The 25,043-nt window shown below is 44.9% G+C and overlaps 1 protein-coding gene across 3 annotated transcripts in view; it reads right to left on the bottom strand.

Moving 5' to 3' along the window:
- TRANK1 (tetratricopeptide repeat and ankyrin repeat containing 1) overlaps positions 1–25,043 on the bottom strand; it is a 97,660-nt gene that overhangs the window by 36,943 nt on the left and 35,674 nt on the right. For 2 of the 3 annotated variants that reach the window (XM_027040627.2, XM_027040626.2), the window contains 4 exons: positions 13,637–13,807; positions 4,763–4,924; positions 2,408–2,662; positions 367–543 (listed from right to left, as the gene is read on the bottom strand). In XM_027040627.2, coding sequence (XP_026896428.1) covers positions 367–543; positions 2,408–2,662; positions 4,763–4,924; positions 13,637–13,807 — 765 coding nt within the window. Of the gene's footprint in view, positions 1–366; positions 544–2,407; positions 2,663–4,762; positions 4,925–13,636; positions 13,808–25,043 lie in introns of those variants that run through there. The other variant, XM_053221711.1, reaches the window with a different exon arrangement.

Genomic DNA, 25,043 nt, shown 5'->3' with positions numbered 1-25,043 from the left:
TGACCAAGAAATGGGCCTTTTTCAGAGCGCTGGCTTTCCCCACAGGAAAGACAAAAAAGCACGGCATCAGTTCTAATGCCCAGCTGCCCCTCTGAGGAGAAGACTGCTTAAAAAAGAAAGGCCGAGGGGCGCCTGGGTGGCGCAGTCGGTTAAGCGTCCGGCTTCAGCCAGGTCATGATCTCGCGGTCCGTGAGTTCGAGCCCCGCGTCGGGCTCTGGGCTGACGGCTCAGAGCCCGGAGCCTGTTTCCGATTCTGTGTCTCCCTCTCTCTCTGCCCCTCCCCCGTTCATGCTCTGTCTCTCTCTGTCCCAAAAATAAATAAACGTTGAAAAAAAAATTTAAAAAAATAAATAAATAAAGGCCTACCTCTGATATCTAAAAAGATGTGGAGCGCTGCATGCAAAGGGGTATCACCTTCCGTGAGGGTGATGCCGCGGGGGTCCGCACCCTTGGTCAAGAGAAGAAAAGCCAGCTCAAAGTCCTCGTGTTTCAGGCACAACACAAGCGGTGTCTCCTGCCTGTCCTGGAGACCCTCGGGCAAGGCTGAGGAGGCAGAAGAGAAGGACACCCGTGAGCTGCATCCCTGTGACGGGGTACAGCCTGGCTCACCGGAGGAGGAGGGGCCCCCTTCCGCCACTTACTCCGAGAGCGGACGCCGACCCGGCTTCTGAGCCCCTCTCACCACCATCCCTTCTGGGAGGCGAAGGCTTCCCCGAGCCCTCCGGGTGAAAGCCCAAGTCCGCGGGCCGTGCCGCTCCCCACTCGTCTGCTCCCCCTCACATCTTCAGCACTGCCCGGGAGCGGGGACAGGGCCCGTGAACAACGCAAATCCCGGTGCCTGCCTGCCACCCTACCTGACACACAGCGGTGATCAGGTGATACGAGTATGGCTTGCCCGCATCTTTTGCGTCTACCAAGCTTCTTCTTGAGGATGCCCTTCTACCCTCAAATGCCATCTTCCATGACACCTCTCCACCCCCAACATCGGCTTCCTTCTAGCCCCGTCCACACCCCCCCCTCTGCACCGCAGGCTGCCGACCTCCACCCCTACACTCCGCACACGCCCCCCGGCAGCCACACATTCACTCCGTCCTTGCCCCCCCAGAACCCGATTCCAGGGAGGCGCTTCCTAAGTGCTCGCTGACTCGGGCACAAAAGAGAAATCCCATGACGGCCAGGGTCCAGGCAAAGGTAGCAGTAACGCTCTGCTCGAGGAAAGGGTTTAAAGACATGAAACTACGGGAGGCATTCTATCTACCTCCTGGAAAATGTGGGTACAGCCAACGCCTGCAGGCTTTGTGTGGCACTTTGAGAGCTGAGGACCAATGAACGGCCTTCCCCCTTAAACAGCCAAGCAAGCAGAAAACCACACAGCCACGGTGCTCTTCCAAGAACCTGCATGCATGAACTCATTTTATATTCAAAACAACCTAAGAATGGGGGGCTGTTATCATTCTCATTTTATAAAGAAGGACATGAAGGCAGAAATAGCATGCCCCAAGCCACACAATCAGTAGTGGCATTAGTTGGGGGGTGGGGGGGAGGGGGTGAGATGGGGGAAGAGAGGGAAGTGGGAGGAGGCTGGTGCTCCCAAATTAGTTTTAAAATAAACCCAATCCGGGCCACCTGGGTGGCTCAGTCGGTTGAGCATCCGACTTCGGCTCCGGTCATGATCTCGCGGTTCATGGGTTCGAGCCCCGCATCAGACTCTGTGCTGACAGCTCGGAGCCTGGGGCCTGCTTCGGATTCTGTGTCTCCCTCCCTCTCTGGCCCTTCCCGCGCTTGCACGCATGCTCTGTCTCTCTCTCTCTCTCTCAAAAATAAATAAAGTTGGAAGGAAGGAATAAAGAAATAGAGAGGAAGGAAGGAAGGAAGGAAGGAAGGAAGGGAGACCAACTCGACGGCTCACTCCAGACATACACTGAGCCACATACAGTGATTGTGCTGATTACAACGGCAGATGTTTCCACCCAGCAATTACTTGGCCATTTCTTTAAAAACAAGCACCAAATCTCAGTCCACTGACTAGAAAAGAATGCCAGAGTTTGACAGGGATGCACACAGCATCCTGAGCGGAGGGAAGAGTCCGGCCGGCCATCGGAAGGAAAAGACTGCCGTGGGCCACACCCAGGGCCAAGGGCCCCTCCACGCACCTGAGGTTCCTCACACAAGGCAGAGGACAAGACAAGAAAGGTAAGTGGAATTCATGAAGACGCAGAGAGTTCCTACAGGCCAGCACCAACCGACAGGGCATTAACCGGGCCACTGTTGCAAAATGAGACGCTCCCCAAGAAGAGAATGGGGCAACATTTAGAGGACTCTCCAAAACCAAGTGAAAGCCCCGCGACCAGCGGTGGCCTGACATCCCAGGGGACAAGCCCCCAGTGCTCATCACGGGCCTTCTCACCTCCACTGTCGATGAGGCAGCCCAGGAGCTGCATCCTCCGAGGGTCCCAAGCGCTGAGGCGGGGGATGAGGGCGCAGAGGTCAAGGTCGGAGAAGTTGCAGCCCTTGAGGAGGCAGTCGCCCAGGGGCGGCTCCCCATTTACCTTGCGGGTCAGCAGCAGAAGCACTTCAGGCCACTTCTGCTTCTCCAGCAAAAACTTGATGAAGGTGTTGGCGCAGTCACGGTTAATGTCACAGACCAGGTCAGGAGGAATTTCTTTGAAAAATAAGAATACACCACACGCCCCAAAAAAGGTGCATATGATTTCTGAACGCAAATACCGCTCAACACATTTAGGCATAATTAACGGGAATTTACCGGTCAGTGTTTGTAAGCACTGGGGGAGACAGAAACAAGTCATTCCTTTGAGCACACAACTCGGCCACTCATAAACATCAGTAGCAGCACCGGCCATGTGACCCTCTTGGGAGGGTTAGAAACACTCGAAGGAGAGTAGAGCCTGGCCCCGAAGGAGGGAGGAAAGATGACTGTGTCTTAGAAGAAGACGTAAGTCAGGCCACTCTTCAGAGGTTAGAAGGGCAAGAGCCTGCCTTAAGTCTTGCATAATATTAAGAGTGTCTTCTGCTTAAGGAACACTGAAATGCAACGAGGCACTGTAGAATAATTACAACATCAACAGTTGCCGGCTGGGAGCGAGAGGATGGTTGAACCCTCAATTCCTAATTTCACATCACGAGATGCCAAGTGTTTCCATCTGATCTCTGATGTATTCCATCAGAGACAAGATAATGTTATCCCAGTTCATGACGCTGGTATAGCCCACGGACGGGAAACTTCTAAAAGAGGTCCTCAGTAAGTAAATTGCCAGATTCAGCAAATAAAAACATAGGATGCCAGTTAAATCTTTCACGTACTATTTGGGACACACTTAAGCTATACTCATTGTTTATCTAAAATTATAATTCGAGGCGCCTGGGCGACTCGGTAGGTTAAGCGTCCAACTTCTGCTCAGGTCATGATCTCACAGTTAGTTCGTGAGTTTCGAGCCCCGTGTCGGGCTCTGTGCTGACAGCTCAGACTGTCTCCATCTCTCTGCCCTTCCCCTGCTTGTGCACGCGCTCTCTCTCTGTCTCTCTAATATAAAATAAAACATTAAAAAAATTTTTTTAATTACAATTCAACTGGCATTCTGCAGTTTGGCAATCCTGGCAGTAAGAAAGCAGGGAGGAAGAGAAGAAGGGAAGAAATCAGGAGTCCCCTAAATAAGAGCAATTTAATGTGCATTGCTGGTTTTTGCTTCCCACCTTCCTCAAAGATTTCTAAAACAAACACTCACTTTAATACTGAAAATCGTCATTGGAAACGAGAAAAACAGGACCCTGGACGAGGCGCTCTACGCCCATCATCTCAGCAGGTAGGGACCCTAGCTAACGCAGGGTTGAGGAAACCGAAGGTCCTGAGGTTAAATAATTGGTCCAAGGCCACAGATCCGGTAAGTGGTAGAGGTTAAGATTCAAATGCAAAACTCCAAGCCTGAAACACAAAGATCTGCTGCATACCCTGAAGAGCATTTTCTTCCACTGGCTAGTCCTTCCTGCATTCTCTGGAAAAGTAAGAAATCTCAGCCCTTTGGATGGTCCAAGTGAATGCATTACAGCCCAATTTTAAAAGTACTAACTTTCACCTACTTAGGGTTTCTAGAATCTTCCCTAGTTATCTAGAATGTGTCTCTGAAGTTCTTTTCTAGAACTTTCCTGATTTCCCCCTAATGAAAAAAATTACATTCAATTCTACAATAACTTTATATCCCAACATTAGCCACTACCTATAGAAGAGAGAAACATCTGTGGTATTTAAAAAATGATCATATATGCAAAAGTAACTGTTGCAGGATACATGACAAACCAGAAACAGAGGCTGATGCTGGGGATGGGATTTAGGGACTAAAGTTCAAGGTGCATGATCTAGACTTTCCACTGAATAATGTTCTGTGCTGTTGGAATGTTTTACATGTAGCTCATCACTTTTATTTTTTTTAATTAATTTTTTAAAGATATTAGGAAACAGGGGGAGCCTGGGTGGCTCAGTCAGTTAAGCATCTGACCTCGGCTCAGGTCACGATCTCTCGGTTTGTGGGTTCGAGCCCCCTGTCGGGCTCTGCGCTGACAGCTCAGAGCCTGGAGCCTGCTTCAGATTCTGTGTCTCCTTCTCTCTCGGCCCCTCCCCTGCTTATGCTGTGTCTCTCTCTGTCTCTCAAAAATAAATAAACGTTTAAAAAAAATTAAGGATACTAGAAAAGAGTTTTAGTGAGCATAAGTCATCTTTGGCACAACCGAACGTTGCGAGCGAAATTACCTTGCAGAGAAGAAAGGAGGCGTAAGAACCTTTGAACTACTTCTTGCTTCAGAAAGTTTTTATGCAGCAGCCAGTTTCCTGAGTTCATGTACTTGACCAGCTGCTCAGTGGCCTTCCGGAAAGTGTCGGTCTCACTAGCGGTTCCATCACCATTGGTCAGTCCTACAAAACAAGCAGACGATGCTTCTGAATACGGGGACCACAGCCGTGGCAGGTTGCAAAAACCACCCCAGTTCTCCACCCCTCCGTGTACGCCCGTGCTTTGCCAGGTGGCTTCGCATCACCTTCCATCAAGAGGTGGAGCCTTTTCTCCTCCCCACCCTGGCTTCTGGCCTGGCTTCTGGACTTCTAGAATGCAGTGGGTGTGATTTTGATGCTCGTTCTGAGGCGGGGTCTCAAGAGGCCTGGCTTAGTTCTATTTGCTCTCTTGAGACCCAGGCCTCTGCCATGGGAATAGGTCCAGTCTCGTCCTTGGGGGGGACAAGAGACAGCGTAGAACAAAGAGGAATCAGTCCAGCTGTCCAAACTGAGGCTCCATAGACGTGAAACGGCCTGGCCAAGACTGGCACGTCCACAGACACTTGGAGGAATTCAGTTAAAGCTACGAGAACAGCCCAGCCTAAACAACTGACCTACAGGATCATGAGCGAAATAAATGCTGGTTGCGTCACGAGACTACATTTGGGGAGCGATGTGTCACATGGCTATAGATAACTGACATAACAACAGTTCAGGGAAGTAAGACAGCAAGAGGAGGGCTTAGCACCACAGTAACATCCAACCATACCCCAGCCACCCGTGAGTCTTACTGGCAAGCAGGAAAAAGCCAAGAGGAAGGAGCCACCTCTCTGGCCAGAGAATGGAAGACAATACCCCCTTGGTTCCATTTACTTGAGAAAGTCGCCATGATTAGAAAACCTCCGCGGAGACAATGTTGAAAAGGGCAAATGTTTTATTTTGCTATCAGGTGATAACTCAGAAAGCGCTCGGGCTTACAACGGACTCTTACTGAGCACATAGGATGTGTGTTTTCACACCCAGTGGAAAGGGCCTGGCCCACGGCGTCAAGTGCCATCACATCGTGCAGAGACGAACGAATATTCAACGTCATGTTCTAATAGAGCAGGGACGCTTTAAAAGAGATGAACTAGTTGAAAATGAGAAAAAGATTGAAAGCATCCTGTCTTCATCAGCTTCCCCAAGTCAAGCAGGCCCCAAGTCAAGGATTTGTGTGCAAGCTGTTCATGAAGGAGGCGACCAGCGGAGAAATGGGGGAAGCAGATTAGGGGTCAGGGAGGAAGCCAGGTGGCCTTGCCTGAACCCACAGGGAAGCTCTAACGTGAGTACTCCTAACAGGTGTCCCCATGAGAAGTCAGGGAGACGGGCTTTCAAATGCTCACCTCAGTGTGTCAGTGGCTACAGGCTGCCCTGAGAGTGTGTAAATTCCCAAGCACTCCTGGTTTGAAGGAACACAAGCAAAACTGGCTCCATAAGCTGGTCTCCTTGAGAGCAAACCTTGGGTGTTGGCTTCCCAAACTGAAGGCACAGCATGTCAGGGAGCACACAACAATGGTGAAAGGGACCCAGGATCCAAGCACAGTTCCAACATTATCTGCTGTGCCTTCTGACACACACCTGGATCCCCTTTCAACACATCAAGTCAGAGCACCAGAAACACACACACATATACACACACAGCAATACATACTGACATCGGGGACAAACGCACTTTGACCTCTACTCAAGAGACCTCCAGGTGCGAGACAGAAGCAAGACCCACTTCAGCACCATCCTCCCCAGAAAAAGAAATGGAAACCACGTGACAAAGGAAGAGCTACATCACCTCAGCCAGAGACCCAGGAAACGTGTATGTGGTGTAACACTGACTGACTAGCACCCCCAGATCGGCCCTCCCAAGTTCATCCTAAGATGCCAACGAACACACAGAAAACAGTGAAAATTCATAGAACAACACAAAACAACAGGACCCTTGGAAAAGGAGCAACTTCCATCAGTCTCGTGTGCCCGACCTCACGCCATTAACAGCTTTTCTAGAACATCATTCTCCCACTAAGGAAATTAGTATAAAAGTCTTCTTGAAACTGAACAGAAATATACTAAGCTTGTCAATACAGACAATTAGATGCGGTTGTATAATAAACGCATGGTTGTGTGGTTCTGAATAGTCAAGCAGTGGGTCAGAGAAAATTCCACACGTCAGGAAAGAAACCAGAGAATGACATCAACAATGTAAAGGTGTGTAAAAGGGGGCGCCTGGGCAGTTCAGTCGACTAAGCGTCCGACTCTTGGTTTCGCTCAGGTCATGATCTCGTGGTCTGTGAGTTTGAGCCCCACATCTGGCTCCGTGCTGACAGTGCGGAACCTGCTTGGGACTCTCTCTCTCTGCCTCTCTGTCAGCTCGTGCTCTCTCTTTCTCTCTCTTTCCCTCTCAAAAATAAATAAGTAAACTTAAAAAATTGTTTAAAAAGACACATAAAAGGAAAGGTGCTAGCACACTGATGATGGTATTTCTGGGCAGGCACAGGCGACTTGCTTATTACTCTGAATCTGTTTCGTTCTAAATTCTCCATAAGCTTAGTAAGAGACAAGAGAAACATCAGAATATAAAGTTGCTTATATATTATAATCACAGATTTTTTTTTAAAGATGATTATGTAAGTGCTGAAGAACAACAAAAAGACTGGATAAGATATGCCGAAGTAAAATTACAACAAATGTTTGTTTTTACATAAAACTCTGTTTTTACAAATTTTCTACAATGATCAGGTTTACTAGATATATATATAAGCAGATTTAAAATTAAAAGTTGGGGGGGGGCGCCTGGGTGGCTCAGTCGGTTAAGCGTCTGACTTCGGCTCAGGTCACGATATCACGGGCCCCACATCGGGCTCTGTGAGGACAGCTCAGAGCCTGGAGCCTACTTAGGATTTTGTGTCTCCCTCTCTCTCTGTCCTTCCCCCACTCATGCTCTGTTTCTCTCTGTCTCTTAAAAATAAATAAGCATTTAAAAATTTTTGGAAAAAAATTAAATTAAATCAAAAGTTAGAACGAAAAGACATCTTCTGGAGTTGCAATCGTGCTCAGAAGTGTTAGAACACAGAAACAAACCATTTCAGAAAGAGATTTCGTTTTTGCCTGAAATTCTTCTTTCAAGCTAAAAAAGGCAAAACTTGTTAAATTTTAGTACACACATTTTATCAATTTAAATTTATGTACTCATTTCACTTTTACAAAAGAAAAGAAAAATGTATAACCTTAAAAGCATGGAATAAGACTAAATGACCAAATCACAAACATATTAATTTGGGGGGGGGAGGGAGGTGAGTTTATGGAAAATTAATATTTTCTTGTTTTCCTTTTCTATACTTTGTGAAATTTTTAAAAAGAATACATTGCTTTTTTAATAAGGAAAACATGTCAGGAACATCTTTTAGGTCGATTCCTGTATGTATGAAAATGGGGCACCCTCTCGGTGCTGAGGGCTGGTAAGATGAGAAACCAGGGCCTCTGAGCCCCAAGTTCCATCTACGGGGGAAGCCCACACACACACAGAGAAGCTTCTCGTGTCCTCCGAGTGCTGGGCACAACACAACGTAGCTGGCTCCCACTGGAGCCCTGGAGGGAAGGCCTCAGAGGCCTGGAATGGTCCTCATTCTAAGTGAATCAGATAGTACAAAATGAGGAAAACGAGGGCTCCGGTCCTGAGGAGAGAAGAGCGACGGCGGCCAGAGCGGTGGGCCTGCCACCACCTGGTGGTGGCCGTGAGAGGCAGGGAAAGGCAGTTAAGAGTGTCCCTCGCCAAGGTTTCAGTTACACGGTCCACGGTCGATGCAGTCCAGAAACAGACGGTGCTCCTGCTCACAAATCGTCAGAAGGTCCGTAGTACCCTAAGGCTCTGTCACAGTGCCCACCTCAGACTCATGTCGCGTCATCAGGCAGGCATTTTATCGTCGCACATCATCACAAGAAGGGCCAGAAGAGTACAAATAAAGTGTTTTGAGAGAGCGAGAGAGACCACATTCACCTAGCTCTTCTTACAGTCTAGATTGTTATAACGGTTCTATTTAATATGAGTTATTGTTTTCAATCTCCTGCTGGGCCCTGATGAAACTTTATCATAGGGATGTATGAATAGGAAAAAACATAGGACATCCGGGGTTCAGTACTGTCCACGGTTGCGGGCGTCCACGGGGAGTCTCGGGACGTGTCCCCTGCAGATGGGACGGGGGACTGCTGTATGTAACCCTGACTCTAGGACTAAAGCTTTGCTCCTCCAAACGGGCTCTAGCTTCCGCTGGTAGTTTGCAAGAACCTGCTGAATCAAAATCTGCATTTTAACAGCGTCCCAAATGGCTCCCATTAACACCAGAAGCTCTGGTTTAGAGAACAGCAGAAGTCTTCAGGAAGACCCTTTACTTCTCACCAAGGCGCAAAAGCGTCTCCAAAGACGTTGTCGCCATAATCATCAAAACGGGCGCAGAGACACCCAGGGTGAGCCGAGGGTGAGAGCTTCTTTTACCCTACTCTGTACATTAGAATATTGTCCGTCCGGGTACGAAAAGCCAGGGTCTTGAAGGCGCTTTACTTGGGACCCCAGATGTAAAAAACAAAACGATTAAGTTCGTGGACTCAGGTCAGGAGCAAGGGTCCCCAACCCTCTAGCAGCACTCTTCCCAAAGATAGTGTGTTTCCATCCAGCTCATTAATGTGTGAGGATGGGGAAGGATTAAAGTCCATAAAACCCTAATCTTTATGACTGGAGAGCTACCTTTATGCCCATAGCCCTGGGCCCTCCCTCTGCCTGTCTTCTCAACTACTACGCTGGTGAGAAAGACCACGCTGGGGCTGAAGTCTAAAACTACACTGTCCACCACGATGGCCACTAACTTAATTAAGTAGAATTAAAATGCATTAAATAAAATGAAATTTCCAGTTCCTCTGTTGCATGGGTCACACATTTCAAGTGCTCACTAGCCGTATGTGACCAGAGGCTATCACATGAGACAGAGCAGATATAGAACATTTACATCACTACAGAAAATTATATTGCATGGTACTCGTCTACAAAGATTCCCGAACCCCACCTTAGATTTTAGTGCAACTGGCAAAAATCTTAGAAATGAAATTTACGCACACCACTCTACACAGCCATACTGATGCTCAATGATGTTCAATACAGACATCATATTCCAACGACTTCTACAAGGGTTCCACTGCTCGGAGTCTTTGGGAAATACACTACCAGAAGACTCCAACTCGCTAGCTCGTCCTGACAACTGTCATCCTCCTCTTCTCCAATTTCTATTTATCAGTTTCTTTTGCCTTTTTTGACTCAGGGTTTCCCTATGGTCTTTCGACACTCTTCTACACGGCAAGAAAAAATTCGTGGTTGACGGTCCGGAAAACTTTAAAGTAATATCCAATAAGCTTACCAACGCAGGCTGTAGGTTTCACGGCATCCACTGTCATCACAAACTACTCAGTGAGACAAATGGCAGGCTTGGAACAAGGCACATTCCTCTTGAATGTGCTTTCTTCCCATGAGAGTATAATTGAATTCTAATAGGTAAGAAGGGAACTGGCTGCTATTCTACTGAATCTCTTCTCCCAGTTCCAAACCTAGGCTACAAATTTAGTTGGTGAAGGTGGAGAGAGAGGAAAGGAGAACAAGACCCTGTCTCAGAAACTGAGATGCTTTTAGGATTAGCAGATATTCAAAGATTCTAGTCTACAAAAAAAAAAAAAAAAAAAAAAACCTTGAAAAAAATCAAAACTTTAAAAACTAAACAAAAATGAATGACTTAATGCTAACGTCTGTAGCCCTAAATATGGCATACATACACACATATACAGTATTCTAAGAATTAGGGTTAGAATTAATTGCAAACACAAAATTAAACATAAGTGAAAAATCTGCAAACAAATCAGCCATTTTCTACCATCAACAGGTGGTCCTTTTTTGTTGTTATTTTAAAACCTGGAAATTCACTGGCAAAGAAATCTGTTTGGTTAGTGTCAATTTCTCAAACAGTAGAAACCATCCCGAAGCTGAGATTACAGACATAAACCTCTCAGGAAAGAATTTCACAATGATTTGTTAATTACACTACCTTACAGAAGAAATCACAAAACCATTTACAAACCAAACATGAACAAACTGAGGCTGGATGGGGGGTGGGGGGGCAGGTAGGAGAGAGGGAAAAATGGGTGATGGGCATTGAGCAGGGCACTTGTTGGGATGAGCACTGGGTGCTGTATGTAAGCCAATTTGACAATAAATTATATTTAAAAATAATAATAAATAAAAAATAAATAAAAAATAAACATGATAGGTTACAGCTTTAAAAGATCATTTATGAGAAACAGAGGACTCTGCAAATACACTTCGGTCCCCTCATTCCCACGATCTCATGGAAACAACAGAAGATATTTTAAACAATTACATGAAAATAAAAACATAGGGCAATGAGGGGCATAGGGATATTAAATGAAAAGCAGTTTCTCCCCCAAATAAAACCTTCTGGACCCTGGCAATTGCGATGACCTCGCCTGTCCCACTGCCTTTGGTTCCAACACACATACCCAGTGGGCTTCCTTCACCTTGTCTCCTACTTACCCACTCCAGGCGGGGGCAGTGTTTCCAGGGGAAACACATCCAGATAACTTCAGGAAACACACACTAACCATTATTGAGGATTAGTCAGTCTAGTTCTTCATTCATGCACAAAACCATCCAAAGATCAGAAGATAATTAAGGAAGAACAATAGCAGGGCACCGGGGGCGGGGCAGCGGGGCTCGGTTGGTTGAGTTTCCGACTTCGGCTCAGGTCACAATCTCAGGGGTTCGTGAGTTTGAGCCCCGCGTCGGGCTCTGCGCTGACAGCCTGGAGCCCGCTTCGGATTCTGTGTCTCCCTCTCTCTCTGCCCCTCCCCTGTTTGCACACTGTCTTTCTCTCTCAAAAATAAACATTAAAAAAATTTTTTGTTATTTAAAAAAAAAAGGAAGAGCAACAGCACAAAAGAGAAATAAGAAAATGAATCTACTAACCGCCAAAGAAACAAATAATTCAGAGAAGAGAGGAGGACGTTCTTTTAGGAAAGAAATTCTTGATATTCTTTTTTTTTTTAATGCTTTTTTGCTTTTAAGAGGGGCAGTGGGGAGGGGGAGAGAGAGAGAGAGGGGGGGACAGAGGACCCAAAGCGGGCTCTGCAATGACAGCAAAGAGCCCGACGCGAGGCTTGAACTCACGAACTGCAAGATCATAACCTGAGCCAAGGTCAGATGCTTCACCAACTGAGCCACACAGACGCCCTGAAATTTGCAATATTCTCAAATGCCATTCAAGAACAAGCGCAAATGCGGAACAAGCACGAGCTGCCATAGATAAGAAAGAATCAGAGAACAAGAGTTGCTAGAAATTAAAACTGAGTTTCCAAATCAAAATATGCAAAGAGCGAGCTGAGTTATAAAAGAAACGCTGGAGACCAAGTTAAAGATCTGGGAAGAAAAAGCACCTAGAAAACATTTGGGAAAAATAGAGAGACGTGTTATAAATTCAGGAAGCACAGCCATTTAATGGTAGCACCAAAAAGGCATCGGAGGGGAACAAAATGATAAAAGATAAATTTCCCTGTGCTAAAAAAAGTTAGATTGAAAGGGGCCAACAAGAGCCAAGCAGAAAGAACGAAAAAGGACCCACACCTAGAAATATCCCAGGGACATTTCAAAACTCGAAGGACAGAGAAAGTCCTAGATGGGAAAGTAAACGAGACTGACATCAGATTTCTAATCAGTAGCAAATGGAGGCTAGAAGACAATGACAGTTTCCCCAAAGTTGGGAGGAACAAGGTTTTACAGAATATTCTATCAATCTAAGACCCCACGCACTGACGGACACACCAGAAACAGCTGCCCTGAAATCGACATGCCACATGTGAAACACACTCCGATTTTAAAGACGTTAAAATGTGGGGGGAAACTGCAATTTAGAATCGACAAAACAGAATACCTATGTTCAAGAAAACACTGCCTATACTCAACCAATGTAAGGACAACATAAAGACATTTTCAAAAAACTCCATGAGTCTGCTATCCATGTCTCTCCTCCAGGAAAAATACACACATCCACACAATAATGTATATGTTTTGTTAAACCGAGATGCTTAAATAGTATCACAATTAAAGAGCAAAGTTTTCGGGACATTTGGTGATTCTTTTCTACGGCTTCAGCTAGGCTACCAGTTGCAGAACATAATTTACATAACCATTTACATAATCACACTACCATGTAAATGCCATTTACTAGAATTCCATTTCTAGAATTCATCTGTGGATGAAGCACAGAAAACTCAGAGGTAAGGAGCAGAATGTAAACGACACACATAACATTACTAGGCAAAATACAACAATTAGAGCTAACTTGTTGCATTTCGTTGGATACAGCAGCCAGTCAATAGATGCTGTCCCATACTGATAAACCATATGTGTTTAAGAGATACGAATGTATTTTAAACTGTTGGCTGTAGTTGCTTCTGGGGAGTAGGCTTCATGTTTGTTATCTCCTGTCTTGTATGAATTTTTTTTTTTTTTACTGTGTGCATGCATGGAAAAAAAAAGTCACCTATACCGCCCAAAGGCGGACCTAGCAAAGTTACCAGAATGTCACAGACACTCTGTAAGGAAGAGTTGTCTTACTGTATCTTTCCAAACAGGCAAACAAGTTTTCCAAAGTTGAGGGGTCTCACCTCCATCATCATATACTAAGAAAGTATAAAGTGATTTGCATCTAATATCACAGACCCAGTTTTAGCACCTCCCCCCCTCCAAAAAAGTTATTTCACCGGAAGCTGTACCTGATAGGTCCTTGGAACATGTGGCCAGCTTTTCCAAGTGACTGTTGATTTTCTCGATGGCTTTGAAGTTCTTATTCCTCTTCAGGACATCCATGGCAGACCGGGACTGTCGATCCAGCAAGGTGGGGTCTGCCCCAAAGCTCAGGAGCATCTGTACGTCCTCTGTTTGTGCTAGAGCAGGCCAAAACGACAACAGGGGATTGTCGAGGTTCCTTCTATAAGGAGACGTCCCCATGAAGGCTCTTCCTCCCAGTTCCCTGCCCAAGCAGCCTGGGGCAAGGAGACCAAGGTCCCTCTGCTTCTAGAATCTTAACTGCTGGCCTTGGGCAATCCACCCAACTCCCAGAAGCGAGAAGTCCTGTGTGGAGTGGGTAGGACAATCGCTTTTAAGAGGTTCAGAAGTGCTCTCCTCTCTACCTTTCTCCCCTCTCCTTGGCAACACGCAAGGAGAGGGGGGATCTGGTTACTAAGCAACAGTTACAGCTGTAAGGATACCAGCAAGCTGTGACTTCAGATTTCTTTATTCCCTAGAGGGGAAACAGAATATTCTTCCAGGAAAAAAAAGGGGGAAAAAAAAAGCCTGTCTGGGGATACAAGGAAGTGGCAACTGCTTTCGCATCAGGGTCTTTTTGTTGTCACTGTTTCCACCCTCCCAGTCCCAACCCTCTGGCTGCCAGCTCCATTCGCTGCTTTGACACATCTATTTGCCGAGCACCAAGGTGCCTCTGTGATCACAGATGCAACAGGTTTCCGGATGGAACAGGTGTAGCCCTGGGGGTACAAAGACTTATGTGGGCACAGAGAGTTAAGCAAATCAACGCCTGATCCCCAACTTCCAAGCCCATGTTTTCCTAAAATTCACCGCCTTGACAAGGCACCTATCCAGGCATCGTCCTGTTCACGGAGCCCCCTTTTCCCATGTCCCCAGTCACAACTGCCCTTCTCCCATTCACAAAAATGAGACAAAATTACAAAGTCAAACGTCTTACCCATCAAGGATCTCACTGGGGCAGGCAGAATTCTAAGATAGCCCCCAACTGCCCAGCTGCACTGGCACAATCGATCAGCACGCAGTTTGTGGGTTCGAGCCCCGCGTCGGGCTCTGTGCTGACAGCTTGGAGCCTGGAGCCTGCTTCGGGTTCTGGGCCTCCCTCTCTCTCTGCCCCTCCTCCACTTGTGCTCTGTCTCTCTCTCAAAAATGAATACATGTAATGGGGCCCCTGGGTGGCTCAGGGGATTAAGCATCCGACTTCGGCTCAGGTCATGATCTCGCGGTCCGGGAGTTCGAGCCCCGCGTCGGGCTCTGTACTGACAGCTCAGAGCCTGGAGCCTGCTTTGGGTTCTGTATCCCTCTTTCTCTGCCCCTCCCCTGCTCACACTCTGTCTGTCTCTCTCTCTCTCAAAAATAAACATCAGGGGTGCCTGGGTGGCTCAGTCGGTTGAGCATCCGACTTCGGTTCAGGTCATGATCTCACGGTTTATGAGTTTGAGCCCCGCGTCAGGCTCCATGCTGACATCTCAGAGCCTGGAGCCTGCTTCGGATTCTGTGTCTCCCTCTCTGCCCCTCCCCTGCTTGCTCTCTGTCTCTCTCTCTCTCAAAAATAAACAAACATCAGGGGTGCCTGGGTGGCTCAGTCAGTTGAGCATCCGACTTCGGCTCAGGTCATGATCTCACGGTCCAGGAGTTCGAGCCCCGCATCGGGCTCTGTGCTGACAGCTCAGAGCCTGGAGCCTGCTTCGGATTCTGTGTCTCCCTCTCTGCCCCTCCCCTGCTTGCTCTCTGTCTCTCTCTCTCTCTTGAAAATAAACAAACATTTAAAAAATTTTTAAACGTCAAAACGTGATGAGACTTCGCACAGGTAATCAAGGCCCCAAAGCACTTGACCTGAAGATATGGAGATTATCCTGACCTAACCGCCTGAACTACATAAAGGTCAAAGGTATACTGGTCAGGAAGAGGGCAAAGAATTAAAATAGGAGAGGGGTGTGATGCACAAAAGAAATTCTCCCCTGCTGGCTTTGAAGGGGGGGTCAGTGCACATGACAAAGAATGTGTGGGGCCTGTAGAAGCTGACGCAGCCTCTGGCTGCCAGCCAGCAAGGGAACGAGAACCTCAGTCCTACAACCGCAGGGCACCGGCTTCTGCCACCACCGTGTGACCCCGAAAGAGGGCCCGGAATTCCAGATGAGAACAAAGCCCCGTCAGTACTTTGACACCAGCCTCAGGGGACACCGAGTAGAAAACTCAGTCACGTCATATCAGACAACTGTCCTACAGAACTGAGCTGTTTCGAGCCACTACATTTACAGGGACCTGCTACACAGCCTAGAGAACTAACCGCGAATTCATGTACTGCCCCCAAGGAATTGAGGTGAAAATTCCTGACCCGCAGAGTATCAACAGAAGGGAGAAGCAGGTGACCGCCAGGTGACTCTTTTCGAAGGAACTACAGGCTACCTCCTCTTACTGTCCTCCAAAATTATTATTTTTCTCTGTAATAATTAGTTACAGAAGATTTTAATAGAGTGCTGTGGCTTTGATGATATCTGGAGTAGCAATTTTGTAATAATTAAATCTAGAAAAGAGACTAACTCTAGAGTTTTAAATCACAGGAAAAAAAAATTTTTTTTTTTAATCTAAAGCCATATAAGTATTTTTGTTCCAGAAGAAGATCACTGGACGGCTGATGAGACTTTCAGGCATAAATTATATTAGGGTAAACTTCTCTCTGAAAAGTAAACGAGAGATATGATCCCCCCAAAAAATGAATGAACAATTTGATATTTTTGGCTACTAAAGAGCTGGTCCATAATTTTTCACACAGATGTTAGAGGACATCAAAATTGCTGTAGCATTTATATTCTAGTATATGCAAATAAAAGAGAGACAGAATGGGTGTATTTTAAAATATCTGTGTACACAATTCTGAAAATTACCTTTTCTTACACGTTTTTGACTCACAGATAAAAAATTCTAGACGTCAACATGAAAACATGTAAAGTGCATAGGTTTTCAAGTCTTGAAGGAGATAAAGAGGCAAAATTTGAAGACACACTAGGCTTTTTTTTTTTTACTTGACTAGCACCCGTTACCCTTTTTCCTGATAACAAGAGCCCAGTTTTCCTTTGAGAAGCACCTTTTCCAGCCTACCTGACTTGATGTGAGTGAACACCAGACAGATACACATTCTACCACCATGACATCCTCCACAACGGCTGCAGCCCCGGCGTCGGCCGGGGCCCCAGCTCCGACCCCAACCAACCCCAGCCCCAGCCCCAGATCCAGGGGCAAACGCCTGATCGGGATCTGGACAATCACATCATTCCATCCCGGAGCTCTGCCCCAGCCCCAGCTCCCAGGAAAACGCCTCACCAAGAACTAGCCAATAAGATCATCCCATCCTTCTGGCTCTACTGATTGGTTCATGGAGGGCATGTGACCAACGTCAAGTCACCAAGACTCCTTCCTAGGACTTGAGCTGAAATACTGAGTGGAGGTATCCTCTCTGGCTGCGATTGACAAATAGGCATAAGATAAACTTAATATCAGGTGGCTTCAACTGAAAGAGAGCCTGCCTAAGAAGGAACCTAACACAGAAGAAAGCAGAGCTGAGAGGTAGAAAGATTCTTGAAAACACCTTTGGAGTACCTGGACCCAACTCTGGACTCTTGAGTCACATGAGCCAATAAATCCCCTTTCTTGCCAAAGCCAGTTGGAGCGTCTGCAGCTTATAACCAAGTCCAGTGCAACTACTCCTGGCCTGGCTTGATGTCAGTTGTAGGAGATGACCGTTTCTAGGCTTTGGGTCCTGCTGCTGCCGGGCTCTGGTAATTCCCTGAGACTGTACTCCTGGGCCTCCCAAGCCACATTGATCCAGAGCCAAGAAGACCATAGTAACAACCGCCACCCACCAAAATGCCGACAGAACTGATGATTTCAGAGGCTCGATGATGCTGCAATTATTTTAAATGGTGAATTTGGAATTCAGGCCACGTTAAAGTCGCTGGAGAGCTCCTGACTCTCCATGTATCAAAAAAGTATTAAAAGTGGAGATAACTCATACGCTGTTGGGGCAACCTTTCTGGGGTTCAAATTAGCAATAGCTTTCAAAAGCCAGATGCATACCAATATGCTAACATCCTAAAGTTGCACATATGTTTTTATTTACACATTCATAGAATATTTGTAGGAAAAAATCATAAGATATTGGTAACATGGGTTTCTAAGGCTAAAGGACAAAGACTCTCAATACTTTTTGTATCTTTTGAGTTGTGAATGTAATCTATTTAAAATTTAAATAAAATGAGAGTCATCCAAATAAACAAAATGTACAATTCTTTGAACAAACAATCCCTCAACTAGGAGATAATCCTACAGATACATTCCCACCAGTGCACAAAGATGTATGTAGGAAAATATTCTCTGAGCTTTATTTTCAGTAGCAAAATAACTGAAAACCATTTACACACCCATCAGTGAAGTATAGCCATGTCAGAAAAAGCTGTGAGCTGTTAAAAAAAAAAAAAAAATGATGGGGCGCCTGGGTGGCTCGGTCGGTTAAGCGTCCGACTTCGGCTCAGGTCATGATCTCGCGGTCCGTGAGTTCGAGCCCCGCGTCGGGCTCTGTGTTGACAGCTCGGAGCCTGGAGCCTGTTTCCGATTCTGTGTCTCCCTCTCTCTCTGCCCCTCCCTGTTCATGCGCTGTCTCTCTCGGTCTCAAAAATAAATAAACGTTGAAAAAAAAATTAAAAAAAAAATGAAATAGCTCTGCAATTACTATTAGGGGAAAATCGCCAAGATTATTGTTCAGGGAAAAAGCAAGTTACTCAATAAAATGTAGAGTATGCCCACATTCATATTTAAAGCAGGAAAATAAAAATTGGATACACACACACACACACATGCACACACAGGTACACACATGTATATATCCCGGCAAGACTCACGAAAAAATGCTTGGTAGCTGACTTTGTGAAAGAGAATTTACTTTTGACCACATATCTTTTTTAAATGTGTGGATTTCTTTTTAACCAAGAGCATGCCTTTCAATTTTCTTTTTTGCTTTTAAAATATTTTAAAAATTTTTTTAAATGTTTATTTATTCTTGAAAGAGAGACAGAGTGTGAGTGGGAGAGAGGCAGAGAGACACAGAATCCGAAGCAGGCTCCAGGCTCTGAGCTGTCAGCACAGAGCGCGGTGCAGGGCTCGAACTCACGAACCGTGAGATCATGACCTGAGCCGAAGTCGGACGTTTAAGTGACTGAGCCACCCATGTGCCCCTTAAAATATTTTTTGATTGAACATACCATAAAATTAATCCTTTTTAAAGTGTACAATTTAGTGGGTTTCTGTATATTTATGAAGCTGTGTAACCATCACCACTATCCAGTTCCAAAACATTTCATCCCCCCAAAAAGAAACCTTATATGCATTAGCAGTCACTCCATATTTCCCCTGTCCCACCCCCAGGGGCAACGTGGAATCTGATTCTGTCTCTAGGGATTTCCTTATTCCGGACATTTCATATAAATGCGATCGTGCAGTATGTGGTCTTTTGTGTCTGGTTTCTTTTACTCAGCATAATGTTTCTTTTTTTTTTTAATGTTTGTTTATTTCTGAGACAGAGAGAGACAGAGCATGAGAGGGGGAGGGGCAGAGAGAGAGGGAGACAGAATCTGAAACAGGCTCCAGGCTCTGAGCTGTCAGCCCAGAGCCCGACGTGGGGCTCGAACTCAGCAGAATGTTTCAAGGTTCATCCACGCTGTAGCATGTATCAATATTTCCTTCTTTTTTATGGCTGAATAATATTGCACTGTATGGATGTATTGCCTTTTTTTGTCCATTCAGCAATTGATGGAGATTTGGGTTGCCTGCACTATTTTGGCTCTTATCCCATAAGGCTGCTATAAACCTTCACGGGCAAGTTTTTGTTGGAATACGTTTTCATTTCCATGAGGCATATACCTAGGGGTAACATTGCCAGATCATATGGTGATGTGAGTACTGCCAGACTTTTTTGCAAAGCAGGTGCACGCCAGTTTTTATTCCCAATTTTTCCACATCCTCGTCAATAAGTTCCTGTCATCTTTTTGTATCTCAGCCATCTTGGTGTGAGGTGTACTTTTAATTTTTAAACCAGCTTTTGAAAGGTGATTCAAAGAAGCCTCTATGAACAGGCAAAGAGACTAGTAGACCAGGAGAGAAAGTTCAGAATTAGTGGCATCTCAAATCCCTGAGGTCTTGCACACTTTAAAAATAAATGATGCTGAAAAATAAATGAAATAAATAAATAATGCTGAGACAAATAAGTGGACATCTGGAAAAGGTAAAACTAGATCTTTGCATGAAACTCCAATGGACCAAGGATCTAAATGTCAAAAAGGAAACCAGGCACCTGGCTGGCTCAGTCAGTTAAGCATCTGACTCTTGATTTCAGCTCAGGTCATGATTTCATGGTCGTGGGATTGAGCCTCGCGTTGTGCTCCATGCTAAGAGTGTGGATTCTCTCTCCCTCTCATTCTGACCTTCCCCCGCTCATGCTCTATCTCTCTCTCAAATAAATAGAAAAAAAAACTTAAAAAAAAAAAAAAGAAAGAAACCATACAGGTACTAGAAAAAAAACAGAAGTCTTTAACTTTGATGCAGGTAAAGATTTTCTAACTCTGACGCCAAATACAGAAGCAATAAATTAATAGATCAATAAATTTGACTACATAAAAAGAATCAAATTTGCATGACAAAAAAGAAGGCAGAAGACAACTGAAAAACTGGGAGAAAAAATTCATAACTTATACCATAGACAAAGAGCTAATGAACAAAGAATTCTTAAAAACTGAGGGCAAAAGACCAAACATTCTATGGAAAAAGGGGAAATAGACATGAACATATAACTCACCAAAAAAAAGTATGTGTGTGTATATGTGTGTGTGTGTGTGTGTGTGTGTGTGTATAAATGGTTCTCAAATGTATTTTTCAACATCCAAACTCATACATAATTAGAAGGTAAACAACCTTGAGATACCAATTTTTACCTCTCAGACCAGAAGAAATTTAGAAATCCGACAACAAATTCTGTTGGTGAATCTGTGGGGAAAGACGCATACATGGCAGGTAGTTGTGCAAATTGACACAGTCCTTCCAGATGGAAATCTGACGATAGCTAACAGAACTAAATATGCACTTATGATATGGGGTGACCTGCAGGACATAACTGTTAATGGGAAAAAAAAAAGCCAGGTGCCAAACAGTATCTGTAGAAGGGGACCCTCCATGTAAAAAAGGAGATGTAAGAAAATACACGTGTATCTGCCCATTACTGCAAAGGGAATCCAGAAAAAATAGGCCTGATATAAAAGAAACTGATCGCTTACAGGGAGCGGATGGGAGAGGGGCAGAAAGAAGGGGGGAATTGGGAACTGAGGGTGTCAAGAGAGGAGGAGGAAATGACCCTTCTCTGAGTATATCTTTTTGTAAAGTTCAGACTCCTAGAACCATAATAATGTTTCACATATGTGCCTTTCGCATACCAAAATGTAAACAAAACCAATCAGGACATGAGAAGAACCCTAAAATGAAATGCAAACACTGAAAAAATAATCCTCGGGGTACTACAAATGAGCAGCATACCTACAGTGAATAGGGTGGGGAGGAAAAGAACTTAATATCTTGACTGGATGCCGTAAAGTTGAAGACAAAAAGAACTGAACACAGATGAACATAAAATGAACGTAAAACAAACATAAATCTAGTTAGTGGATGTGTTTCTCAAAGAGGCATGGGATAGCAGGTCTGAAACTCATAAAAGTGAGCACATAAGTAAATATATTGTAGAAGAGAGAGGTCACAAATTTTAAAAGGCTAAATGACCATGGTGTTGGTCTGCAATCAGAGGTATGATAGGGCTCGTCAAAGGAACACAGAAGCCAATCCGAAGGAAAGAGTGCCTCATGGCCACAGCTGGAACAACTTGGGCAACAAAATAAATAATGATAGTATTAGATTTTATCCCATAGAATAAATATCCATGAGTCCATATTAAAATACACATACATACATACATACATACATCGAAGGGATAGCTCTTCATTGCAACACAATCCCAAGTAATAAATGTAGAAGAAAAGAAGAAAATTAAAAATCAACATTAACCAAAGGTCACAGTAATAGTTGATGCTGATAAGATCCACCAATGGATACTAAAATTAGTGTGCAAAAGTTTAAAGGGCAACAGTATTTGCATACATGGTATTTGGAGAGTTCACATTATCTCCTACAAGGTATTTAACAACTATGAAAGGAAAGATGGTAACTTCACAATGGAGAAGTCCCACAGATCACAACTTAACCAGCCACTCAAGGCTAACGTCACAGGACATATTGCCATCACGAACTCCTGGATATAATGCTGAGAAGAACACAAAATTATTTCTGTAGAATTCTTACCAAAAACGCCTGACTTTATTCCAATGATGAGAGAGCATCAAACAAACTCAAACTGATAGACCATCTACAAAACGACTGACCAGTACTCCTCAAAAGGGTCAAGGTAACAGAAGCCTGAGGAACTGTCAAAGACTGGAGGACTAGGGAGCCCCGACAAGGAAGTGAGGTACAGGTCTCCGAACGGAAAAAGGTCATTCATGAAAACTGGGGTGAAATTCGCATGAGGTCTGTGTACGTTGATAGCATTCTGTCAAAATTAACTTCTTGATTTTGATAATCAAACTCTGACACGTAACATGCTAAGATTAAGGGAAGCTGGGGGAGGGTATACAGAAACTCTCTGAACTATTTTTGCCTCTTTTCTGTATGTCTAAAATTAGTTGAAATTGAAGATTAAAAAAAAAAAAGTTCCTTTGATGAAAAAGAGAAGCATCCTGCAAGAGTAGTGAAGCCTCATTTGGCAATGCCCGGGGGACAGCCCATGTTTACACCTGCATGGAGAAAGGAGCCTCTCTTTACTTCACGTGCTTATTCTCCCATGTTGCAGAAAGTCCGGAAGGTTTCTGCCTTTGTAAGAAACAGTATAAAGTTGTGCCGTTCCATATGGCAGCCGTGAGGCACAGATGGCTACTGAGCACTTGAGATGTGGCTAGTCTGCACTGAGATGTGAGCGATCATATGCTGGATAGATGGGCTAAATAACATATATTGGATAGGCTAAATATACTGGCTTATATATATATAGGCTATATATATTTGCTAAATACATAGGCTAAATATATATAAACATATATTGGATGGGTTAAATAACATCTATTGGATAACGCACGTCGGATAGATGGGTTAAATAACATACATGACGAAAATTAGTTTCACTTATTTTGCCTTTACTTTTTCATATGACTACCAGAAAATTTAAAATTATATGTGGCTCTCATTATGCTTGTACTGGACAGTCCTTGTATAAGCCCCAGGAAAGGAAATGCTTGCCAAGTTATCAATGCAGAGAGTTGGCACCCGAGGCGCTCCATGCATGTAAAATACCCCACACCGCGCAAACCACCTGGATTTCAGGAGACTTGGAGCTGCGTTTCTTTGCAAACTGAAAAGTCCTGTCTGGAAATACTTTTTTGGGGGGGGGGGCATTTTCAGAGTAGGGATGTGTAAGGAGAGCAGTGATTGGAGACACAGACGTTAACCATAAATGACCAGGGTAATTATTAGCTGGAACCAGATCACCCTAGTCCACAAGGGCCAGTAGTCGAATGTCTAGAAATGCTACAAGATGGTTGATCAACATAGCCATTTAAACTTACGATAAATAGGTTACATTAAAAACAAAACTCGGGGCACCAAGTCTTGCTGTGTTTACACCAAGAAAATTGGCAAACACCACAATTCAGGGCTTTTCCTTCTGAAGAACCCACTTGTCAAACATTTGCCAGGATACCATTGCCTTTAAGAAGGTACTAAAATAGGAAGCGATCCTACATGGTGGAGAAGTAGGGGGATCCGAAGTTCCCTCATCTCTCGAACACAGCAGTGTTGAGTCCAAAGGACTTTGAACCGCAAGACCCCGGGCAGCAAAGTGACAGAGATGCCTCCAGGGACCTACCAGGACAAACTGGTGGGCCATAGGTGCGTGACTGCAAACTGGGAGAGATACAATGGGCGGCAGAGGAACAGAGGGGAGGGATCCCCTTCTGCAGAGAGACAAAGAGAAGAGAAAGGGAGGCTGGGGAAGCATAGGACTGTATCTGGACAAGAGAAGAAGGTAGTAAAATACACAGGACACCAAAAAAGACAATAACAAGTGCCGGCAAGGATTTAGAAAAATTCGAATTTTTGTGCGTCACTGGTGGGAATATAAAACGGTGTAGCACTTTGGAAAACAGTCTGGCAGTTCCTGAAGTGATTCAACGTGGTTACCGTATGATCTGGCAATACCACTCCTAGGTATCTACCTAAGAAAAATGGGAATATATTCCAACACAAAAACACACACACAAAAGTTCAGAGCAGCATTATTCGTAATAGCCGAAGGGTGGAGACAAGACACGGGCCCATCCACTGATGAATGGGTAAATAAGATGTGGTTTACCTACACAACGGGATATTATTTGGCAATAATAAGGAATGAAGTCCTGATACATGCTACAAGGTGAACGTCGAGAGCATGCTCAGTGACAGAAGCCAGTCACGAGACTGTATGATTCCATTTGTATGAGATGTCCAGAAGAGGGAAGTCTACGGGCACAGAAAGTAGGTTAGTGGTTGCTTAGGGCTGGAGAGGTAGGGAGAAATGGGAAATGACTGCTGATGGATCCGCGGTTTCTTCTGGAGACAATGAGAATGTTTTAGAACTGATCGTGGTGATGGTTGCATAACACTGTGAATGTGCTAAAAACAGGGAATCGGACCCTTGAAACAGGTGAATTATACGGCATCTGAATTATATTTCGATAAAGCTCCAAACAGTATCTGTAGCACACCCTTTCTCCGTTTCCCCAGATGTGGGTTCCTGGGACGCAGTTCCGTGGGGATGACATTAGAGAAACAATCCTTGCTGGGCTTCCCTGGGACACGTTGAGGAAAAAAGACTACAAGTGCCCGGGACGTCCCCAACCAGAGCCCTCCAGGCTGCGTCTAGTCCACAGGCATGTTTAATTTTGAGCAGACATTTTATAATCTTGAGGTGTCTTATTTTTTAAAAATCCATCTTTCCAGGGGGCACCTGGGTGGCTCAGTCGGTTGAGTGTCCGACTTCGGCTCAGGTCATGATCTCACTGTTCATGGGTTCGAGCCCCGCATTGGGCTCTGTGCTGACAGCTCAGAGCCTGGAGCCTGTTTCGGATTCTGTGTGTGTGTCTCTCTCTACCCCGCCCTCCCTCACTCGTGCTCTGTCTCTCTCTGTCTCAAAAATAAATAAACATTAAAAAAGTACATTAAAAAAAAAAAGAACCA

This window comes from Acinonyx jubatus, chromosome C2 (genome assembly GCF_027475565.1).
Source record: "Acinonyx jubatus isolate Ajub_Pintada_27869175 chromosome C2, VMU_Ajub_asm_v1.0, whole genome shotgun sequence".
Lineage (NCBI taxonomy): Eukaryota > Metazoa > Chordata > Mammalia > Carnivora > Felidae > Acinonyx > Acinonyx jubatus.
This window is presented reverse-complemented; position numbering and strand designations above follow the sequence as displayed.